The 17,944-nt window shown below is 39.1% G+C and overlaps 1 protein-coding gene and 1 pseudogene across 5 annotated transcripts; both read left to right on the top strand.

Annotated features, from left to right (window-relative positions):
- The first annotated feature begins 2,698 nt into the window (after positions 1 to 2,698).
- dydc2 (DPY30 domain containing 2) lies at positions 2,699 to 9,979 on the top strand. Of its 5 annotated transcripts, none has more exons than XM_047376037.1 (7): positions 2,699 to 2,765; positions 2,975 to 3,147; positions 4,719 to 4,868; positions 5,031 to 5,165; positions 7,065 to 7,247; positions 9,261 to 9,446; positions 9,583 to 9,979. In XM_047376037.1, exons 2-7 carry the CDS (start codon positions 3,001 to 3,003, stop codon positions 9,655 to 9,657), a joined length of 876 nt encoding a protein of 291 aa, XP_047231993.1. In that variant the 5' UTR covers positions 2,699 to 2,765; positions 2,975 to 3,000; the 3' UTR covers positions 9,658 to 9,979. The 5 variants fall into 5 exon arrangements, with proteins under 5 accessions (XP_047231993.1, XP_047231991.1, XP_047231994.1 ...); XM_047376035.1 differs by having other exon boundaries at positions 2,700 to 2,765; positions 2,924 to 3,147; XM_047376036.1 differs by lacking the exon at positions 2,699 to 2,765 and adding an exon at positions 2,781 to 2,832 and having other exon boundaries at positions 2,924 to 3,147.
- Positions 9,980 to 12,376: 2,397 nt separating this feature from the next.
- LOC124874611 lies at positions 12,377 to 15,709 on the top strand (annotated as a pseudogene).
- Positions 15,710 to 17,944: the final 2,235 nt, after the last annotated feature.

Genomic DNA, 17,944 nt, shown 5'->3' with positions numbered 1-17,944 from the left:
GTGGGATCAGTTCAGACCTTTGACGACGTCCCGTTCCCACACAGCTGGTAGCTCAGGAACCCGTTTCCCAGAATACCAGCCACAGTGCAGATCAGAGGAGTGACGCGGAGCTCCAGCCGGCTGGCAGCTACTGTAAATCACTGCAGATCTATAAGCGCACAGTTAACTTACCTGAATGAATGGGTGCAGCTGATGATGCGCATGAGACCTGCTTCTGTCTTTACAACCTCCAGGTGAACCTCAGTGTTTTCGAATATCATCAAAAAGGTAATAGACTTAAGTAATTCAATTTACAAGGTAAAATTCATAAATTAGATTCTTTGCACCCAAATTGATATATTTCAAGAGGGTTTTTTTCCCCTTAATTGTGATTATTCCTTGCAGCTAATAAAAACCCACCATTTAAGTAGATAAATAAAAACAATTTAAATACAGACATGTTATATTATGAAATGACCAATAGGAGTTAGCAACCTTTACAATCCAAAGAGCCATTTTTGCCCTCGTCCTTAATAAATAAAATTTGTCTAAACCCACCAAACCAACGTGGTCCTATGAAAAAAGTTAGATTTGTAACGTTTATGAACACATAATGTATACATTGTTTATGCTTTATCTTTAAATCAAAGCTTTGAAATTTATATCTAATATTAGGTATTAGAACAAAGTCAAACTTTTGTGAGAAGACAATAAAACTATTTTCTTAAATGAAACATTCCAAAATGATCGAGAATGAAGAAAGAATCTGTATAATGTAGAAAAGAATAAACAAAAAGAATTACTTGAATCATAAGTGGCATTCTTTTGTGGAAATGGAAAACACAAAACAAGCTAGAACTAGCCTTTTTTACATTTACATTTAAAAACATTTGTCAGGTCTTCATCATTTTTGGGCAACATTATGAAGAGCCACTCTGGAGGGCCTAAAGGGTGACATGTGGCTCCAGAGCCACAGGTTGTAGACCCTTGGCCTACGCAGTCATAGTTACTCTTGACTTGACAGTCTTCAAACAAACCCTCGGCAATTTAGTTAAGCCAAAAGAGGTGATCTGGAAAGAAGTTGTATGTTCACAGAGTGCTGTGCATTCATCTGGGGGACTGTTCTGGTGCCTCTAGAGGCCACTCCTGAACCAGAAACAATGTCAGAAGCGTCTTACCTGGGCTGAGGAGGAAAATGCCTAGAGCGTTGCTCAGTGGTCCAAAGTCCTCGTTTCGAAATAAATAAATGCTGCATTTCATTTTAAAATCATGGTATAAAAAAAAGAAAAAAAGAAAATCATGGTCCCAGAATTTTTAGGATTAGTGAAGAGGAACAGCATCCTATCTGCTTGCGTTTCAGAATGAAGATTCCACAATCAGTGATGATTTGTGAAGCCATCTCATCTGCTGCTGTTGGTCCTCTTATCAAATCTAATGTCAGAGCATATGCCTCCCAGGGTGTTTTACAGCACTTCATGCTTCTGGCTGCTGACAAGCTTTATGGAGATGCCAATTTCATTTTCCACCATACTGTCAAAAGAATTAGTACTAACTTTAATGACCATGGTAAGAAAGGGGTCGATTAAACCCAACCATGCAGACAAGCTCAAGGTTGCTAATAAAGCAACCTGAAATTCTTTAACACCTCAGCAGAGCCACAGGCTGATTGCCTCCATGCCACATGACATCGATGCGTAATTCATGCAAAAGGTGTTACAGTACGTTTTTAGTAGACCAGCTTTTCTGTATTAAAAGCAATTTTTTATGGGACTGGAGTAACAATGCAAATTGCAAACCACAATCATCATCATCAATCAATCAATCAAATTATCACACATCAATCAAATACTGGAAATGTAGTTCGCTGTGTGCAATAAATCTATATAAAATGTGACTTTTAATGTTGTGAACTGAATTACAAAAATCAATCAACTTTTCAATGATTTAAATTATTGAAGTCCACCTTATGTGTATGTTGTAATCCCTTAATAAAATAAGAATATGATGGCTGGCTCCAACACTGAACATAACAGATAGAAGACAAGGATGAGTGTTTAGCTATACTTCTTTATCTATTGCATTGAAATTTTAAGTGGGGAAAGGCCATGTCCAGCGCCCTCATTTGCTGCATGTGCAGCAGAAGCTTGTTTAAGCCTCTGCTTCTGAGGTGCTTACAAAAAAGGTATTCAAGTTTAAACTAGAAAACTAGCTCAACTTAAAATTAACAGCATGTCAACAAACGGTCCTGATGATTTGTAAGATGCCAATGCAACAATTATTCAAGCTGAATTTATTCAGACACGCTCATTATCAAGAGAAACAAGTTCTACTTGCATACGTATGAGTTTAGAATGTAACCACTAGATGGCAGCAGACTGCTTAAAGCTAAAGCTTCTTAGGACTCTCACTTTACGCAATTAAGTTTGTGATTCTGCTGAAATCAAAAATTTACTCAATAAAAAAGTAGAAATACAATAAAAATGTTATGGCTTTAATGTTTTACCCATTTCTTTATTCATTATTAAACTGCTTAATAGTGTTAGTTCGATCTTTAAATTTACATTTGTTTTGTTTACATTGTTTTGTTCCACTTATGTGTATGATTTACCAAGTGAGTTACAGTTAAACCGAGGCAAAAAATAAAGCAAATTTATTGGTGATAAATTAGTTGCAGCATTAAAGGCAAGTACGAGGTAGGAACTGTCTGAAAATATTAAGGGGGAGTCATAAAAATGAGACGCCGTTACCATGGAGACACAACGCAACATCCGATGCACAGTAGTAAGGTCCGTCTTAGCTATGATTAAACCAAAACATTGTGCAACATTTAACACACGTTTGGTGTAATTACATGTGAGAACATTAGGTCTTTGTTTTTTTATATTAAAAGAAACATTTAACCGTCGTTAACTCGCACAGTTTCTTTTGTCTGTTTTTTTTTTAGGTCCCCAAATCACCTCGCTTATATTTCGTGCGGTTCAAATAATTGTTTCAGTCCGTGTTCGTGTGGAGAGTGATAGTATGGATTCGGAGTACATAAAGCAACATCTGGGGCAGTGCCTGTCGGAGGGACTGGCTGAAGTGGCCGAGCAGCGACCCGTTAACCCCATCCTGCATCTGGCTCACTGGCTCTACAAATACACATCAAATGTCGAATATGAGAAAGAGGTATGCAGCAGTTTTTTTAGTGGACAACAGAGGGCACTATACCAGATATTTTCAAATGTATGGGTAGATGGTCTGCTTTTAATACCTTAGTTTATGCAAAAATGAGTTCATGTGTGCAAGTGCTTCACTGCAAGTAAGTTGTATCTTTGAGACCAGTTTTATTTGGCATCTTAATTAATTTCTGTATTTTACAAATATATATTTCCTTGCAAGTATTCAACCCCCTTAAATTTTTCCACATTATCTCACTTCACAGTTATACAGGTCCTTCTCAAAATATTAGCATATTGTGATAAAGTTCATTATTTTCCATAATGTCATGATGAAAATTTAACATTCATATATTTTAGATTCATTGCACGCTAACTGAAATATTTCAGGTCTTTTATTGTCTTAATACGGATGATTTTGGCATACAGCTCATGAAAACCCAAAATTCCTATCTCACAAAATTAGCATATCATTAAAAGGGTCTCTAAACGAGCTATGAACCTAATCATCTGAATCAACGAGTTAACTCTAAACACCTGCAAAAGATTCCTGAGGCCTTTAAAACTCCCAGCCTGGTTCATCACTCAAAACCCCAATCATGGGTAAGACTGCCGACCTGACTGCTGTCCAGAAGGCCACTATTGACACCCTCAAGCAAGAGGGTAAGACACAGAAAGACATTTCTGAACGAATAGGCTGTTCCCAGAGGGCTGTATCAAGGCACCTCAGTGGGAAGTTTGTGGGAAGGAAAAAGTGTGGCATAAAACGCTGCACAATGAGAAGAGGTGACCGGACCCTGAGGAAGATTGTGGAGAAGGGCCGATTCCAGACCTTGGGGGACCTGCGGAAGCAGTGGACTGAGTCTGGAGTAGAAACATCCAGAGCCACCGTGCACAGGTGTGTGCAGGAAATGGGCTACAGGTGCCGCATTCCCCAGGTCAAGCCACTTTTGAACCAGAAACAGCTGCAGAAGCGCCTGACCTGGGCTACAGAGAAGCAGCACTGGACTGTTGCTCAGTGGTCCAAAGTACTTTTTTTGGATGAAAGCAAATTCTGCATGTCATTCGGAAATCAAGGTGCAAAAGTTTTAAATCACTTCTAATTTTGTTTTATACTTTGTGTTCAAGACTTGGAAAGTAGTCTTTATTAATAGTTCCCCAGGCTTTCTGTGGTTTTGATGCTTTTTTTGAACGTTAGGTAAACAACATAACCAGATCCCATCACAAAGTGACTGTGTCTCACTCAGCTTAAACCTCTACTATTGTTGCTGCCATTTTAAAGCCTTGTTGTTTAAACAGGTTTGAAAGCTATTTGAGGATAACAGAGGCTTAGACAGTCTAAGCTCATCAGACTAAAAGACATTGCAACAAAAACTCAGCCACCTTTTACCTTTAAGGTTACAAGCTGCAAAGAGACCCTGCAGGACCATGGTTGCCTTAAGCTTCTACAAAATAAGATAATAAATACTTTTATATACCTACATGAGTACTAGCAACATATATCAAAGCAACATGCAATACAATAATGTTAATTTAGTCAGAAAAAGTTAGACACGTTGACGTATCACTTTATTTTTGCAGAAAAAAGAGAGGTTTGCTCTTCTGGAGCAGCAGCTGGCAGAAGCAAAAAGAGAGAAAGTGCATGAGGAGGAGCTGAAAGAGGAGGGGCCGAAAGAGGTAGAGCCAAAAGAGGAGCAGAAAACCAGTAAAGCCCTGAAAGAACCTCAAAATGTATGATTATCGCTAGTTTTGTAAAGTTTTTGTCTTTACAATGTGTTTAATCCTTCATAAATTGTAGTCCAGAACATACTTTCAAATCGAAGCTGCTTGTTGAAATAATTACTTGAAGCATGTGAGAATCTCTGAAAGAGAGAACTGTGAATTTTTGAACAGATGACTGAGAAAACCATAGAGACTGATTCACCCACTGGAACCACTACAGAGCCTGCTGAGGAGAAACCAAGCTCTCCTGATCCAGAAAGCCTGACAAAAAATTCTGATGTCCAGGAAAAGGACAGTGAACTGAAGGTAAACTAGATGTCAACATTTTTTGTTCCTGCAGGTGGTGGCTCTTGAAGCCTAATTGTTGCATGTGGCAACGGTAGAGGAAAGACTCCATCTTATTTTATTCTTATTCTGTTAGCTTAGGTTTCAGGTCAGCAGACAGGTCAGGGACAAAGTTGTGTTTGCCCCCTTCCTGATTTTTTTTTGCATGTTTGTCACATTTAAGTCTTTTGGATCATCAAATAAATTTGAATATTAGTCAAAGACAAAACAAGTAAACACAAAATGTAATTCTTAAATGAAGGTTTTTATTATTAAGGAAGAAAACAAATGTGTGTTTTGGATCATTGAGCTGCTGCAGAACCCAAGTTCATTTCAGCTTGAGGCCATGAACAAATGGCCAGACATTCTCCTTCTGGATTTTTTGGTAGACAGCCGAATTCATGGTTCCATTTATCACATCAAGTCTTCTAGGTCCTGAAGCAGCAAATCAGGCCCAGACCATCACACTAACACCACCACATTTTACTGCTGGTATGATGTTCTATTTCTGAAATGCGGTGTTATCCAGTCTCTTTCTTATGGTGGAGACATGAACGCTGACCTTAACTGACACAACTGAAGTCTGCAGTTCTTTGGATGTTGTTGTGGGGTCTTTTGTGACCTTTTGGATGAGTTGTTGCGCTCTTGGTGTACTTTTGGTTGGGCGGCCACCCTTGGGAAGGTTCACTGTTCCATGTTTTTGCCATTTGTGGATAATGGTTCTCCTTATGGTTCGCTGGAGTCCCAAAGCTTAAGATGGCTTTAAAATTGTTTCAGCCCGATAGATCTCAGTTACTTTCTTTCTCTTTAGGTTTTAACCTGGAGGGGCAGAGGTTAATCACTTTTTCACACAGGGCAATGTAGGTTTGGGTTTTTTCTCCTTAATATAAAAATCTTCATTTAAAAACTGAATTTTCAGTTTACTTGTGTTTTCTTTGACTACTAATTAAATGTATTTGATGATCCATAATATTTAAGTGTGACAAACATGCAAAAAAAGTTAGAAATCAGGAATGGGGAAAACACTTTTTTACACCACTGTTGTATAATATCCCAAACCTACCAAGCATTTCCTTCCACCTAAACTGACAGGCTAAGCAAGCAGAGCAATAATTACAGAATCAGCCATTACACCCCATGACAAAGAAGGAGCTCCGGAGATTCACAGCTCAGGTAGGAAGATCTGTTGTCTGGATAACTATTAGTCATGCACTCTAGAAATCTGGTATTTATAGAAGCATTGGAGAAGAAAGCCATTAATGAAAATAATACATAAGAAGTGCAGTTTGAAGCTTGCCACAAGCCATGAGGGGAACAGAGTTAACACATGGAAGAAGGTGCTCTGGTCAGATAGGATCAAAGTTTTTGCCCTACATGTAAAACACTGTGTGCAGAAAACCCCAACACTGCACATTACTCTGAACACAAAATTCCTGCCATGAAACATGGTTGTGGCAACGTCTGTCAGGATGCTATCTTCAGCAAGAAAAGGAACATCGCACCTTCCTGTACAACACCTCTAAATATATAGTCCATGATTTAGACCAGATAACATTCATGTCTATCAGGATTTTGAATCTGTAACAAGTCTTAGAAATTGGTTTTCACAGATAAGAGGAAGAACAGCAGCAGTCTCTAGAAGTGCAAATCTGCCAGAGACACTCCCCAAAAGACTTGCAGTAAAAGGGGGTTTTGCAAGTATTGATTCAGGGGATTTAATAAAATGTATGAAACTCTTTTCAGATTTTATTTGTGAAATATTTTGTGTTTGTGGGCTGCATGGTAGTGCAGTTGGTACCACTGTTGCCTTGCAGCAAGAAGGTCCTCTTGCTGTCACCTTAACATATTCAGTTCAGCTTCTTTTTTATGTCTCACTTCAAGGTTGATGAAGAAGAGAAAAATAAAGCTGAAGACTCTGTCCTAGTGGAGACAACCTCTACTCTGCAGAGCGAGGAGCTCACAAACAAGAAGATATTCCCAATTGAAGAACAAGAAGAACCCATGACAGACACCAAACAGGAGACACAAGAACTCAGTTCTCTTCCTCTTCAGAACCAGGAAAAGGTTGCTCACTGATAAATACTTTGTTTTTTAGTATTTGCAGCAGCGAAAAGCTTGAGAAGCTAAAGTCTGCTCAGGAAAAACCTACAGGACCCAGTTATTCAATGCTTACCCAGACCTTTCTTCTTGTGTCAACAGGCAGAGAAGTCATAAGAGTGATACCACTGATAGTTTTAGCTCCGGGTAACAGAGCATAACAGTGACGAGTCAGAGGCATGCTTTTTAACTCAGTTTTGGATATCAAACTATGCATGACATTTCTTACAGCTCAACCAGGACAAAACTGAAATCTTATCCAGTCCTGAAGCCTTAACAGATTCAAATATCTTTTGCTGTTTGTTTTTCAACAGTTTTGTCTTTGTTGTTTTTTGGTGGGGTCGGTTTTAATCGTTTAGCGATTCGGGCTACACAGAGTTGTATGAGAGCTGCTATACTTTTTTGTTACACTTAACTGTTGCTGACCATGAAATAAGTTTTAATCTGAGTAAATACAAAATGGTATTTTCAAATGATTTCATTTATTAAAGGAAAGACACTATCTAAACCAACCTGGTATTATGTGAAAAAGAATTATTGATCCTCAAACCATCACAATACTACTGGAATGCTATTCTGGTTGGTACTCCACATCAATTGCAGTCATCCACAATAAACTCACTAACATTTTCTGGTCAGGACATTAAACTCTCCTCCGTCACAAGTCTTGGAGTACGGTTCGACCCTCACCTCTCTTTTGACTCCCACATAAAACACCTGCATAGCTTCATTCCTTCATCTGAAACTCATTGCACCTCTTCGTCCATCCCTCACCCAGTCAGACGCTGAAAAACTCATCCATGCTTTCATCTCTTCAAGGCTGGATTATTACAACTCCTTGTATGGAATTTCTAATAAAAACTTACAAAAGTTACAGGCTATTCAAAGTAGTGCTGCTAGACTGCTAACACAAACATGAAAATATGACCACATCACCCCAATTTTATACTCTCTTCACTGGCTTCCCATTTCTGTTCGGATTCAGTACAAGATTTGGGGGGTTAAGCACACAACCTATGTACGGAGACCTTAGTCCTCAACGCAGGCTGTCGTGGGATCGAATCCCGGCTCGTTGACGCTTTCTGAGCTCTTTCCACAACATTTCCTGTCTGACTACTGTCAAAACATACTCTGAAAACAATTTTAAAATAAAGGCAACCTGAGCCTAAAAAGAACTGAAAACATTTTTGTTTTCAGGGTTTTATGATTTAGAGCTTAACTTTAGATTTTAAATATTTATATGTTATATTTTTATATGTTGGTTAATGTTTTAATTGTCACTTTGTAGCACTGAGGTTTACATGTAAAGTGCACTATAAATAAAATGTATTATCATTATTATTATTACCACCAGGATGCGTAGATGTTGCCTAGATGTTCTTTTTCTGAAAAATTGTTACCCAGTTTTTCACCATATTTGACAGTGCTTCCAAACAGTTCCATTTTTCTCTTGTTAGTCCATAGAATATTTTCTCAAAATCTCCTGGGGATCATTAGGATGCATTTTTGTTAAATGCTACACAGTGTTTTGTTCTTTTTGGTCAGCAGTGGTTTTTACCTTGGCACTTGGTTTTCTCCAGTCTCTGTGTAATTGCTGAATCATGATCATTGACCTTAACTAAACCTTTAGGGCTTTAGATGTTATTTGAGTTATTTTCTTACCTTTATTTGTGGGTAATGACCTGCTGTGGATCACTAAAGTCCCAAAGCCTTAGAAAAGGCTTGTAACCCTTTCAAATATATGTCAATGATATTGTTTCTAATGAAATCATCAATGGATTTGATTAGATCATCTTTGACTAAGAATATTCCTTCGATTGTCTGAAACAGTTAGGCCAGATAAGGAAGCAGACAAAAGCAAATTTGTAAGAGAGCAAATACTTTCTCACTACACTGTATCAACTAAGGTTTGTGTTGCTACATATGAATATTACATTTCCATAATCTAACCCACATCTATATATATATATATATGCTTAGGAGGATAATGCTGATGAAGAAAACAGTGGTAAACCTGAAGAACCCACCCAACACTGGGCAGCCTCGGCTCCACAGAGCGAAGAACTTGCACAAGAGGAGACATTTCCTAATCAAGAAGAAGACATTGGTGAAATCGCAAAGGAGACACAAAAACCCAGTTCCCCCACTCTTCAAGACCAAAAAAAGGTATCTCATTCTGTAGTCTTTATTATGTACTTTTTATTCACCTGTATGTTTGCAGATAAACAAATACAGCATTATTATGAAATGTTTGTAAGATGTTTGATCTTTATTTGTAATGTTTCTGGACAATTTATCTTAGGAGACAGAGGGACGGCATATGGGTGGGACCTCTGATAGCTCGGCTCCGGCTGAACGTGACCCCTCATCAGAATGAACGCTCTCAGTCAGCCAAGGGAGACTGAAAAATCTCTCAAAGAATGATAATAGAGGATGTATCCTAGAAGCTGGCTCTTAAACTGTTAAAATCCCTCAAAACTAGTAAATTCACAGGAAAAAAAACATGTTACGCAGTAAAAAAAAAAGTTTTCACCCAAGGTGCTTCTATTCAATCTGTTTGTTTTTTTTTTGTCTGTTATTGAAAAAAATCTTTATGTTACTTACAGGGGGATTGAAAAGTAGATCAAGTCAGTCAAGTTCTTTATATATCTGCTCCATCTTTTAGATGAATTTGAACAATAATAAAGTCTCACTGTGTATATAATGGTCCTAGTGGTTGTAGTGGTCCAAATACGAGTAATCGAATATTGATAAAATTATGACAAAAAACACACTGTCTTTTAATTTCTTAGAATTGATACATTTCTGAACCTTTGAATAGGTTTCAACCATAGAGAAACAATTCTATCTACAGATTGAAAAAGGAAGCAGAAAAATAATAGACTATCCTTATCATCTTGACTGATTGTGGTTGGAACAAATGTTTTTGAACAATTTTTTCTACTTTGGTTTAATTTTTGTTTAAAGTTCTGCAAAAGTTTTTCTTCTGCTTCCTTATCCTATTTTAGTGAATTTGTGCTGGGGGGGTTTTCTTACTAGAAATGACAGATCCAGAGTGTGCAATAGGACCACCTTTCAGGTGGAGAACAGCTGGTGTACCACAGAGACCTGTTCTGATTTGTATATTAAGTCAATTTTCTAGAGCTGAGAAACTGACATGCTCATGTGTCTTAGACACTTTCAGTACCTCCCCTCTGTTTTTTTGTTCCATTCTCAAACTAATTCCCTTGTATAATCTCTGGATAATGTTCCTCAGGTTGCAAACCATTTCTTTAAGTTGCAAAGAGAGATTTATTTTGAGTTAATACAACATTAATTTGAGGTTGAACTTTGATATGGAAAGTAGAAACGATGGCATTTATCCATGCCATACAGATGAGGGATAAAGTTAAAGAGAATTTTAACTCTAAAGGAGCGGCAGAGTTTCAAAGGTCAGTTGGGAGAATTTGTCAACAACTATTATTCACGCACAATACATATCAGATTTGCAAAAAAGCCAAAGAAACTTCAACAAGTCCTGTTTGGAGTTTGCCACAAGCCATGTAGGAGACACCACATACCTGGTGATGGAGCTTTGGTCAAATGGGATCAAAATTGAATATTTTGGTCTACAGACTAGATGCTATTGTTGTTGTTCATGAATACACAATCCCCAACATGGAAAAATGGTGGTGGCAGCATCATACTGTGGGAATACCATTCCCACAGTATGGCAAAGATAGATAAGCTGTTCAGGTTTGATGCGGAGATGGAACTAAATGCAGGGCAGCCCCGGAAGAAAACCTGTTAGAGGCTGCAGAAGACTTGATAATGGGGTAGAAATGCATCTTTAAATGAAAACAAGGACAACCTAGAAGCTGATAGAGACCCAATAGACTTACAGCTGTAATTTCAGTTAAAGGAAGTTGAGAACATTGTTTAATGTATTTTATCGGGCTGAAAACAGATGCACACCACCCTTTTTTAGATTTGTATTTGTAAAACAAAATTCTTTCAATAATTTGCAGTAAAGAAGGAACTTCAATAACAAGAAAGTGACTGGGGAAAATTGCATCCATCAAAGAGTTGCAAGGTGAAAACCACTGCTGATCATAAACAAGACAAAGGTCCATCTAACAACTGGGGGAAAGAAATCACCTCGATAATCCCTGAGGCTTTTGGGAAAATATTCTCTGGATTTACGGGACAATTAAGGAACTTATTGGAAGCTGGATATCAAGTGTACAAACTAAACGAGCCTTTCAGAATAAGAACATCAGCAATCGGACATGGTGGTGGCAGTATCATGGTACGGGGCTGCTTTGCTCCTTCAGGATCTAGACAGCTTACCACATGAAACCATGAACTGTGCTCTCATGCTGGTAATACTGAAGGAGACTCCCAGCCATCAGTTTGAGACCTTAAGCTCAGAAACACTTGAGTCAGTGATTCAAAGCAGCAAGTCAATTTCTGAAATCCTCAAAAAAGGCTTTGTAATGGCCTGGTCAAAGTCTGGACTAAAATCCAATTGAGATTTATGTTCAAACCTCTCCAATCTGGTTGTGTTAAAGCAATTCTGCAAAGCAGAGTTGAACAAAATTTTTCCACAAAGATGTAAAAGACTCCTTGCCAGTTATCACAAACACTTCAAGTTATTGGGTTTAGGGGGAAATATATTTTCATATGGGGACAGTTTGGTTTCTTTTCTTAAAAAATGAAATCATCATTTGACTGATTGAACAGATTTTTGTATTAGGTTGTTTTTGCTCATTTGTTCGATTAGCTGATAAATGGAAGTGTGGCAAAAACGAAAGAAATCTTTTTTACATCTGCACATACGAATAAATAAATAAAACACATAAATACATACATAATTAAAGAAAATGTTGTTCTGTTCTTTATCTATATTCAAATTCAGTGCTCCTGTGATTTTATGTCAAGCATCTAACAATGTGCCTGTCGGGGGTTGTTTTTGTTTTGTAATTTGTTTTTCTGCCACATCTGGTATTTCGCAGCAATGACACTGCATTTTCCAAACTTTCCAACGACCTTTGAACTGGAGGAGGGTCAACTGTGCTGCGTAACGATGACTTTTTTTTTCTTCTCCGAATGCACAGTCCTCCTCTGGATCATTAGATCGGAGCGCAGCTGCTGTTAATCAGACTGATCGGTATCTGGGTCCGACAGAGAGGGGGCTGGGTTTGGACAACAGTGAGGAGAATCACGCCGAGTTGAAGTTTAAATGCGCTTCCAGTCGCGGTGCGGTTAAAGTAGTCTGGATGAAGGGAGAGTAACAACAGGAGAATGGCAATGGGACTCGTGGGAGACGCAGTGGCCACTGTGGGTGGCCTCATCACAGGAGTTCTGAACTTCTTCACGGACTTCTTTCTGACTCCACCGCTGAATGCGACTCTGATGTTCTTGGAGGAAGCTGAGCTGAAAACCCTGAAAGGAGGTAGGTCTGAACTGCGTATTTAAATAAGAAATGAATTAAAAACACACTGATAAAACTGATGAAAATTGTAAAGTATTGAAAAACGCCATTGTGCTGCTGGACCTCCATGACCTTTAATCACTTGCTTAACTTTGTACCCTTTAACCTAATTTCTTTCCTCAGAAATAAAGACTTTCAAGGCCAAAACTCTGTGGCAAAAGTCTGGAGCGGTCGTCATGGCAGTGCGGCGGCCTGGATGATTTCTGTGCAGAGAGGTAATGTTAGTCTGTCCAGTAACTTTAATCCACTAACTGTTCACTCTATGGAGCCCTGCAAGAGTATTCACGCCCATTAAATGTATTTGTTTTCACACAACTGCAGACTTCAACAAGTTACAGCAGGATTTTATGAGAGAGACCAACACAAAGTGGTGCACTACTGTGAAGAGGATGGACAAGGAGACTTTAAAAAAATAAATTTTTTTTACATATATAAATCTGAAAAGTAGTGAGTCATTACTTTTTACAACCCCCTTTGCTACAATTATGGCCGCAAATGTTTTGGGGTGTTTGTAGCAGTTTTGCACATTAAAAGACTGATTTTTGCCTATTTTCTTCTTTGCAAAGCAGCCCAAGCTCAGTCAGATTGGATAGTCTGAGAACAACATGGATCACAGCATATGGCTTTGATCAAAACTATTGCATTGTAGCTCTGGCTGTACTTTTAGGGTTGTTGTTCTGCTGGAAGTTGAACCTCCACCCCAGTGTCACCTGTTTGCAGCCTCTAACAGGTTTGCTTCCAGCATTGCCCTGTTTCTAGCTCCGTCTTCTATTCTATCATCTCTGCCCAGCCCTCCTGTCGTTGCTGGTGAAAAGCATTCCTATAGCATAATGCTGCAACCACCATATTTCAGTTTTTATGGTGTGTTTAAGGGGATTCTGCGCTTCTTGCACCACATGGCAATAAAGTGTAAACCAAGAAGATTCCTATTTTGTTATCTGACCAGAGCACCTTCTCCCACATGTTTGCAATATCACCATACATGGCTTGTGGCAAACTGCAAACAGGACTTCTAGTTTTCTTTCAACAATAGCTTCCATGAAGGTCAGAATTGTGGACTGCACAGCTAGTAGTTCTTTCCACAATTATTTTTTCACCAGCTGTGCATCTCTGTGGCTCCTCCAATGTCATCATGGATTTCTTTTTTGGGGTATCTGGATAAAAGGGGTAAATACTAATGCACAGCATACTTTTATTAGCATTTAAAAAACATTTATAATTTTTTTGTGACACTAGTGGCCTTTGTTTTCCATTTTTTCTGAAAGTAGGTAGACAGGAAATGAGGTGGAGAGATGGGAAAGACATGCTGCATATGTCATCAGGCCGGGACTTGAACCTGGGACAGCTGCGTCAAGGATTAAGGCCTCCGTTCATGGGTGGTGCACTCTACCGCTGCGCCCCAGTATTTCAAAAACATTTAGAAAATTGTTTCATTTTCTTTTTACTTTACAATTATTGTGCATTATTTTTGTTCTGAATTTTGTCATCTTTTATGGTCCCTTGTTCCCTTTTTCCTTTTTTGCAATGCAGTAGTTGTAAATAAAATAACAGTAGTTCTGTCCTGCCTGGCTATATTTAGGTCAAATAAAACACAGTGGTTATAATTTTTTTTTTTTTTTTTAATTCAGAAAAGTGCATGAGCTAATAGTTTTGTAAGCCACTGTAGTTTAGAGACTTTAAGAATGGGAGATTAATTCAATCCCTGGTCCCCAAGCAGAGACAAAGGATTCAGTCCAAACTCAGTCCAAACTCTAATCATTAACATATTTAGGAACCTTATAGTACTTGAAATTATAATCTCCTTTAAGCAGCATTTTGGAGTATACAATGTTCTTGTAGACATTAAAATATTAAACTTCCCACACAAAACATTCTTTTACCTATTGTCTCTCAAACTATTTAGGGAAGTTTCTGGTGATGAATTAAAGTGCGTCCGACACAGTAACACTTATAAATAGCTAAAGTGTAAAAGCATTCGGGAAGTTTCAAGTACAAGTATTTCAGTGGTTTATCCATTTTGTTCTGTTCTTTCCAACAGGAGGCTGCGGAGCTCTCCTCTCTGAAACCCCAGCTGGACAAGCTGGGGGTCCCTCTGTATGCTGTGGTGAAGGAGGACGTCGGAACCGAGGTCCAGAACTTCAGACCATACTTCAAAGGGGAGATTTTCTTGGACGAAAAGGTTAAGGCATTTTTGTGTAATGAATTGACACATTGTTTGGCCAGTTTGCCCTAGAGAGAAAAATGATTAGTGGAACTTTTCTTCAGACCAGGTTCAGCTTGTTTTACCAGCATGTATTTTCAAAACACTGGGTTCATTGAGTTTCTGTAGTAAATCTGTTTAAATCTGCATGACTGAATCACTCTGCTTTAATTGCAGAGGAGGTTTTATGGGCCCCGTGAGCGGAAGATGGGGCTCCTGGCGTTCATGCGTTTGGGAGTCTGGCTAAGTGGAGTGAGGGCCTTCAGAAAGGGCTTCATTGGGAACATTTTAGGGGAAGGCTTTGTCCTTGGTGGGGTTTTCGTCATCGGACGAGGGCAGCAGGTAAATCTTTACTGGGACAAGAATGAACATAAAATATATTGTAGAGATATGATCTGTAAAGCATTCTTTTGTTATTGTCCTGCAGGGAATATTACTAGAGCACCGAGAGAAGGAGTTTGGAGATAAAGTCGACATTTCAGAAGTCCTCAAAGCGGCCACAAAAATACCACAGTAAAACTAGAAAGCACATTTTTGGATTTGTTAATTGTTAGTGTTTGTCTCAGGTACATAGGGATGCACTTTGTATGACTGGTCATGAAGGTTTTGGTGTGTTCATGATAGCCTGTTTTTAAACTCAACAGAAGAAGCAGACCTGATGTTTAACACAAAGTTTCCTTTGACTGTTATACAGCGGTTCAACTCTGGGACCAGAGACTGACCTTTCAGAATAATAAAGCATGTCTTTATCCACTGGTTTGCCTCTCTGTTTTTGTATAAAGGTGTACAGATCCAGGTTCTCCTGGTATGAGGTTGTGACTTCTTTCTTGGCCAAGATTACTAAAGTATCAGGAACAGAGTCCTATACTAATCTTCATGAAGCTATTTTGCAGCAGAAGCACCTTTTGGACTGCATTGCAGAATGTGTTCAGCCTGACATATGCTTGGGCCTGGGCTAAATCTTAAGCCATTGTTCATTTGGTTTTTTTTTAATACTTCCTCCAAAGAACCAGGATTTTGAAAAAAAAAAAAAACCTTTAAAATAATTGAACAACATTAATCCAGGTTTTTTTCACACCTTAATAGTGCAGTGCTTAACCATTTTTTAGGGATGTGCTGTGCATAAAAACCTTTTGGTGGTTTATTATATACACTGCTCAAAAAATAAAGGGAACACTTAAACACTAACTCCAAGTAAATCAAACTTCTGTGAAATCAAACTGTCCACTTAGGAAGCAACACTGATTGATAATCAATTTCACAGCTGTTGTACAAATAGAATAGACATCAGGGGGAAATCTTTGGTGATTAGCAAGACACACTCAATAAAGGAGTGGTTCTGCAGGTGGGGACCACAAACCACTTCTCAGTACCTATGCTTTCTGGCTGATGTTTTGGTCACTTTTGAATGTTGGTGGTGCTTTCACACTCGTGGTAGCATGAGACGGACTCTACAAACCACACAAGTGGCTCAGGTAGTGCAGCTCATCCAGGATGGCACATCAATGCGAGCTGTAGCTAGAAGGTTTGCTGCGTCTGTCAGCGCAGTGTCCAGAGCGCTGGAGGCGCTACCAGGAGACGTGGAGGAGGCCGTAGGACAACAACCCAGCAGCAGGGCCACTACCTCCGCCTTTGTGCAAGGAGGAACAGGAGCACTACCAGAACCCTGCAAAATGACCTCCAGCAGGCCACAAATGTGTATGTGTCTGCAGAAACGGTTAAAAACCGACTCCATGAGGATGGTACGAGGGCCCGACGTCCACAAATGGGGGTTGTGCTCACAGTCCAACACCGTGCCGGACGCTTGGCATTTGCCAGAGAACACCAGGATTGGTAAATTCACCACTGGCGCCCTGTGCTCTTCACAGATGAAAGCAGGTTCACACTGAGCACATGTGACAGAGTCTGGAGACACCGTGGAGAGCGATCTGCTGCCTGCAACATCCTTCAGCATGACTGGTTTGGCAGTGGGTCAGTAATGGTGTGAGGTGGCATTTCTTTGGAGGGTCTCATGGCCCTCCTTGTGCTCGCCAGAGGTAGCCTGACTGCCATTAGGTACCGAGATGAGATCCTCAGACCCCTTGTGAGACCATATGCTGGTGCGGTTGGCCCTGGGTTCCTCCTAATGCAGGACAATGCTAGACCTCATGTGGCTGGAGTGTGTCAGCAGTTCCTGCAAGATGAAGACATTGAAGCTATGGACTGGCCCGCCCGTTCCCCAGATCTGAATCCAATTGAGCACATCTGGGACATCATGTCTCGCTCCATCCACCAACGTCAGACTGTCCAGGAGTTGGCGGATGCTTTAGTCCAGGTCAGGGAGGAGATCCCTCAGGAGACCATCCGCCGTCTCATCAGGAATATGCCCAGGCATTGTAGGGAGGTCATACAGGCACGTGGAGGTCACACACAATACTGATCCTCATTTTGACTTGTTTTAAGGACATTACATCAAAGTTGGATCAGCCTGTAGTGTGTTTTTCCACTTTAATTTTGTGGGTGACTCCAAAACCAGGCCTCCATTGGTTAAAAAATTTGATTTCCATTGATGATTTTTGTGTGATTTTGTTGTCAGCACATTCAACTTTGTACAGAAAGTATTCAATGAGAATGAGGTGGGTAGAGTAGCCAAAATTTGTGCTCAAGGGTAGTATGTCATTGATATATTTTACTCAAGTAGAAGTAAAAATTTGTCCTGCAATAGTAAAAAGTATTTTGGTAAAAAGGCTATTCAAGGGCGGAGTAACTGATTATTAGATGTCATAATTTGTAAAAGAAAAAATAAATAAAAGTAAAATTTAATCAGATACAAAAATCTAAAATTATTTGAAAATTGTGGTATTTAAAAGAAAACAATGAAAAATTAGTAGAAAATAACACATCAAAATATTTTAGAATTTTTATGAACAAAGCTTTAAAACCTAATACTTACAGTACATAAATTATATCTGTTAGAACAGCGCAAAGTATTTCCAGTGACAATATATATTG

This window comes from Girardinichthys multiradiatus, chromosome 10, assembly GCF_021462225.1.
Source record: "Girardinichthys multiradiatus isolate DD_20200921_A chromosome 10, DD_fGirMul_XY1, whole genome shotgun sequence".
NCBI lineage: Eukaryota > Metazoa > Chordata > Actinopteri > Cyprinodontiformes > Goodeidae > Girardinichthys > Girardinichthys multiradiatus.
This window is presented reverse-complemented; position numbering and strand designations above follow the sequence as displayed.

Coding starts and splice junctions, on each gene's coding strand:
- dydc2 (XM_047376037.1), top strand. CDS start 3,001: ATGGATTCGGAGTACATAAAGCAACATCTGGGGCAGTGCCTGTCGGAG. Junction 3,148..4,718: donor ATGTCGAATATGAGAAAGAG/GTATGCAGCAGT, acceptor TTATTTTTGCAG/AAAAAAGAGAGGTTTGCTCT. Junction 5,166..7,064: donor AAAAGGACAGTGAACTGAAG/GTAAACTAGATG, acceptor TCTCACTTCAAG/GTTGATGAAGAAGAGAAAAA.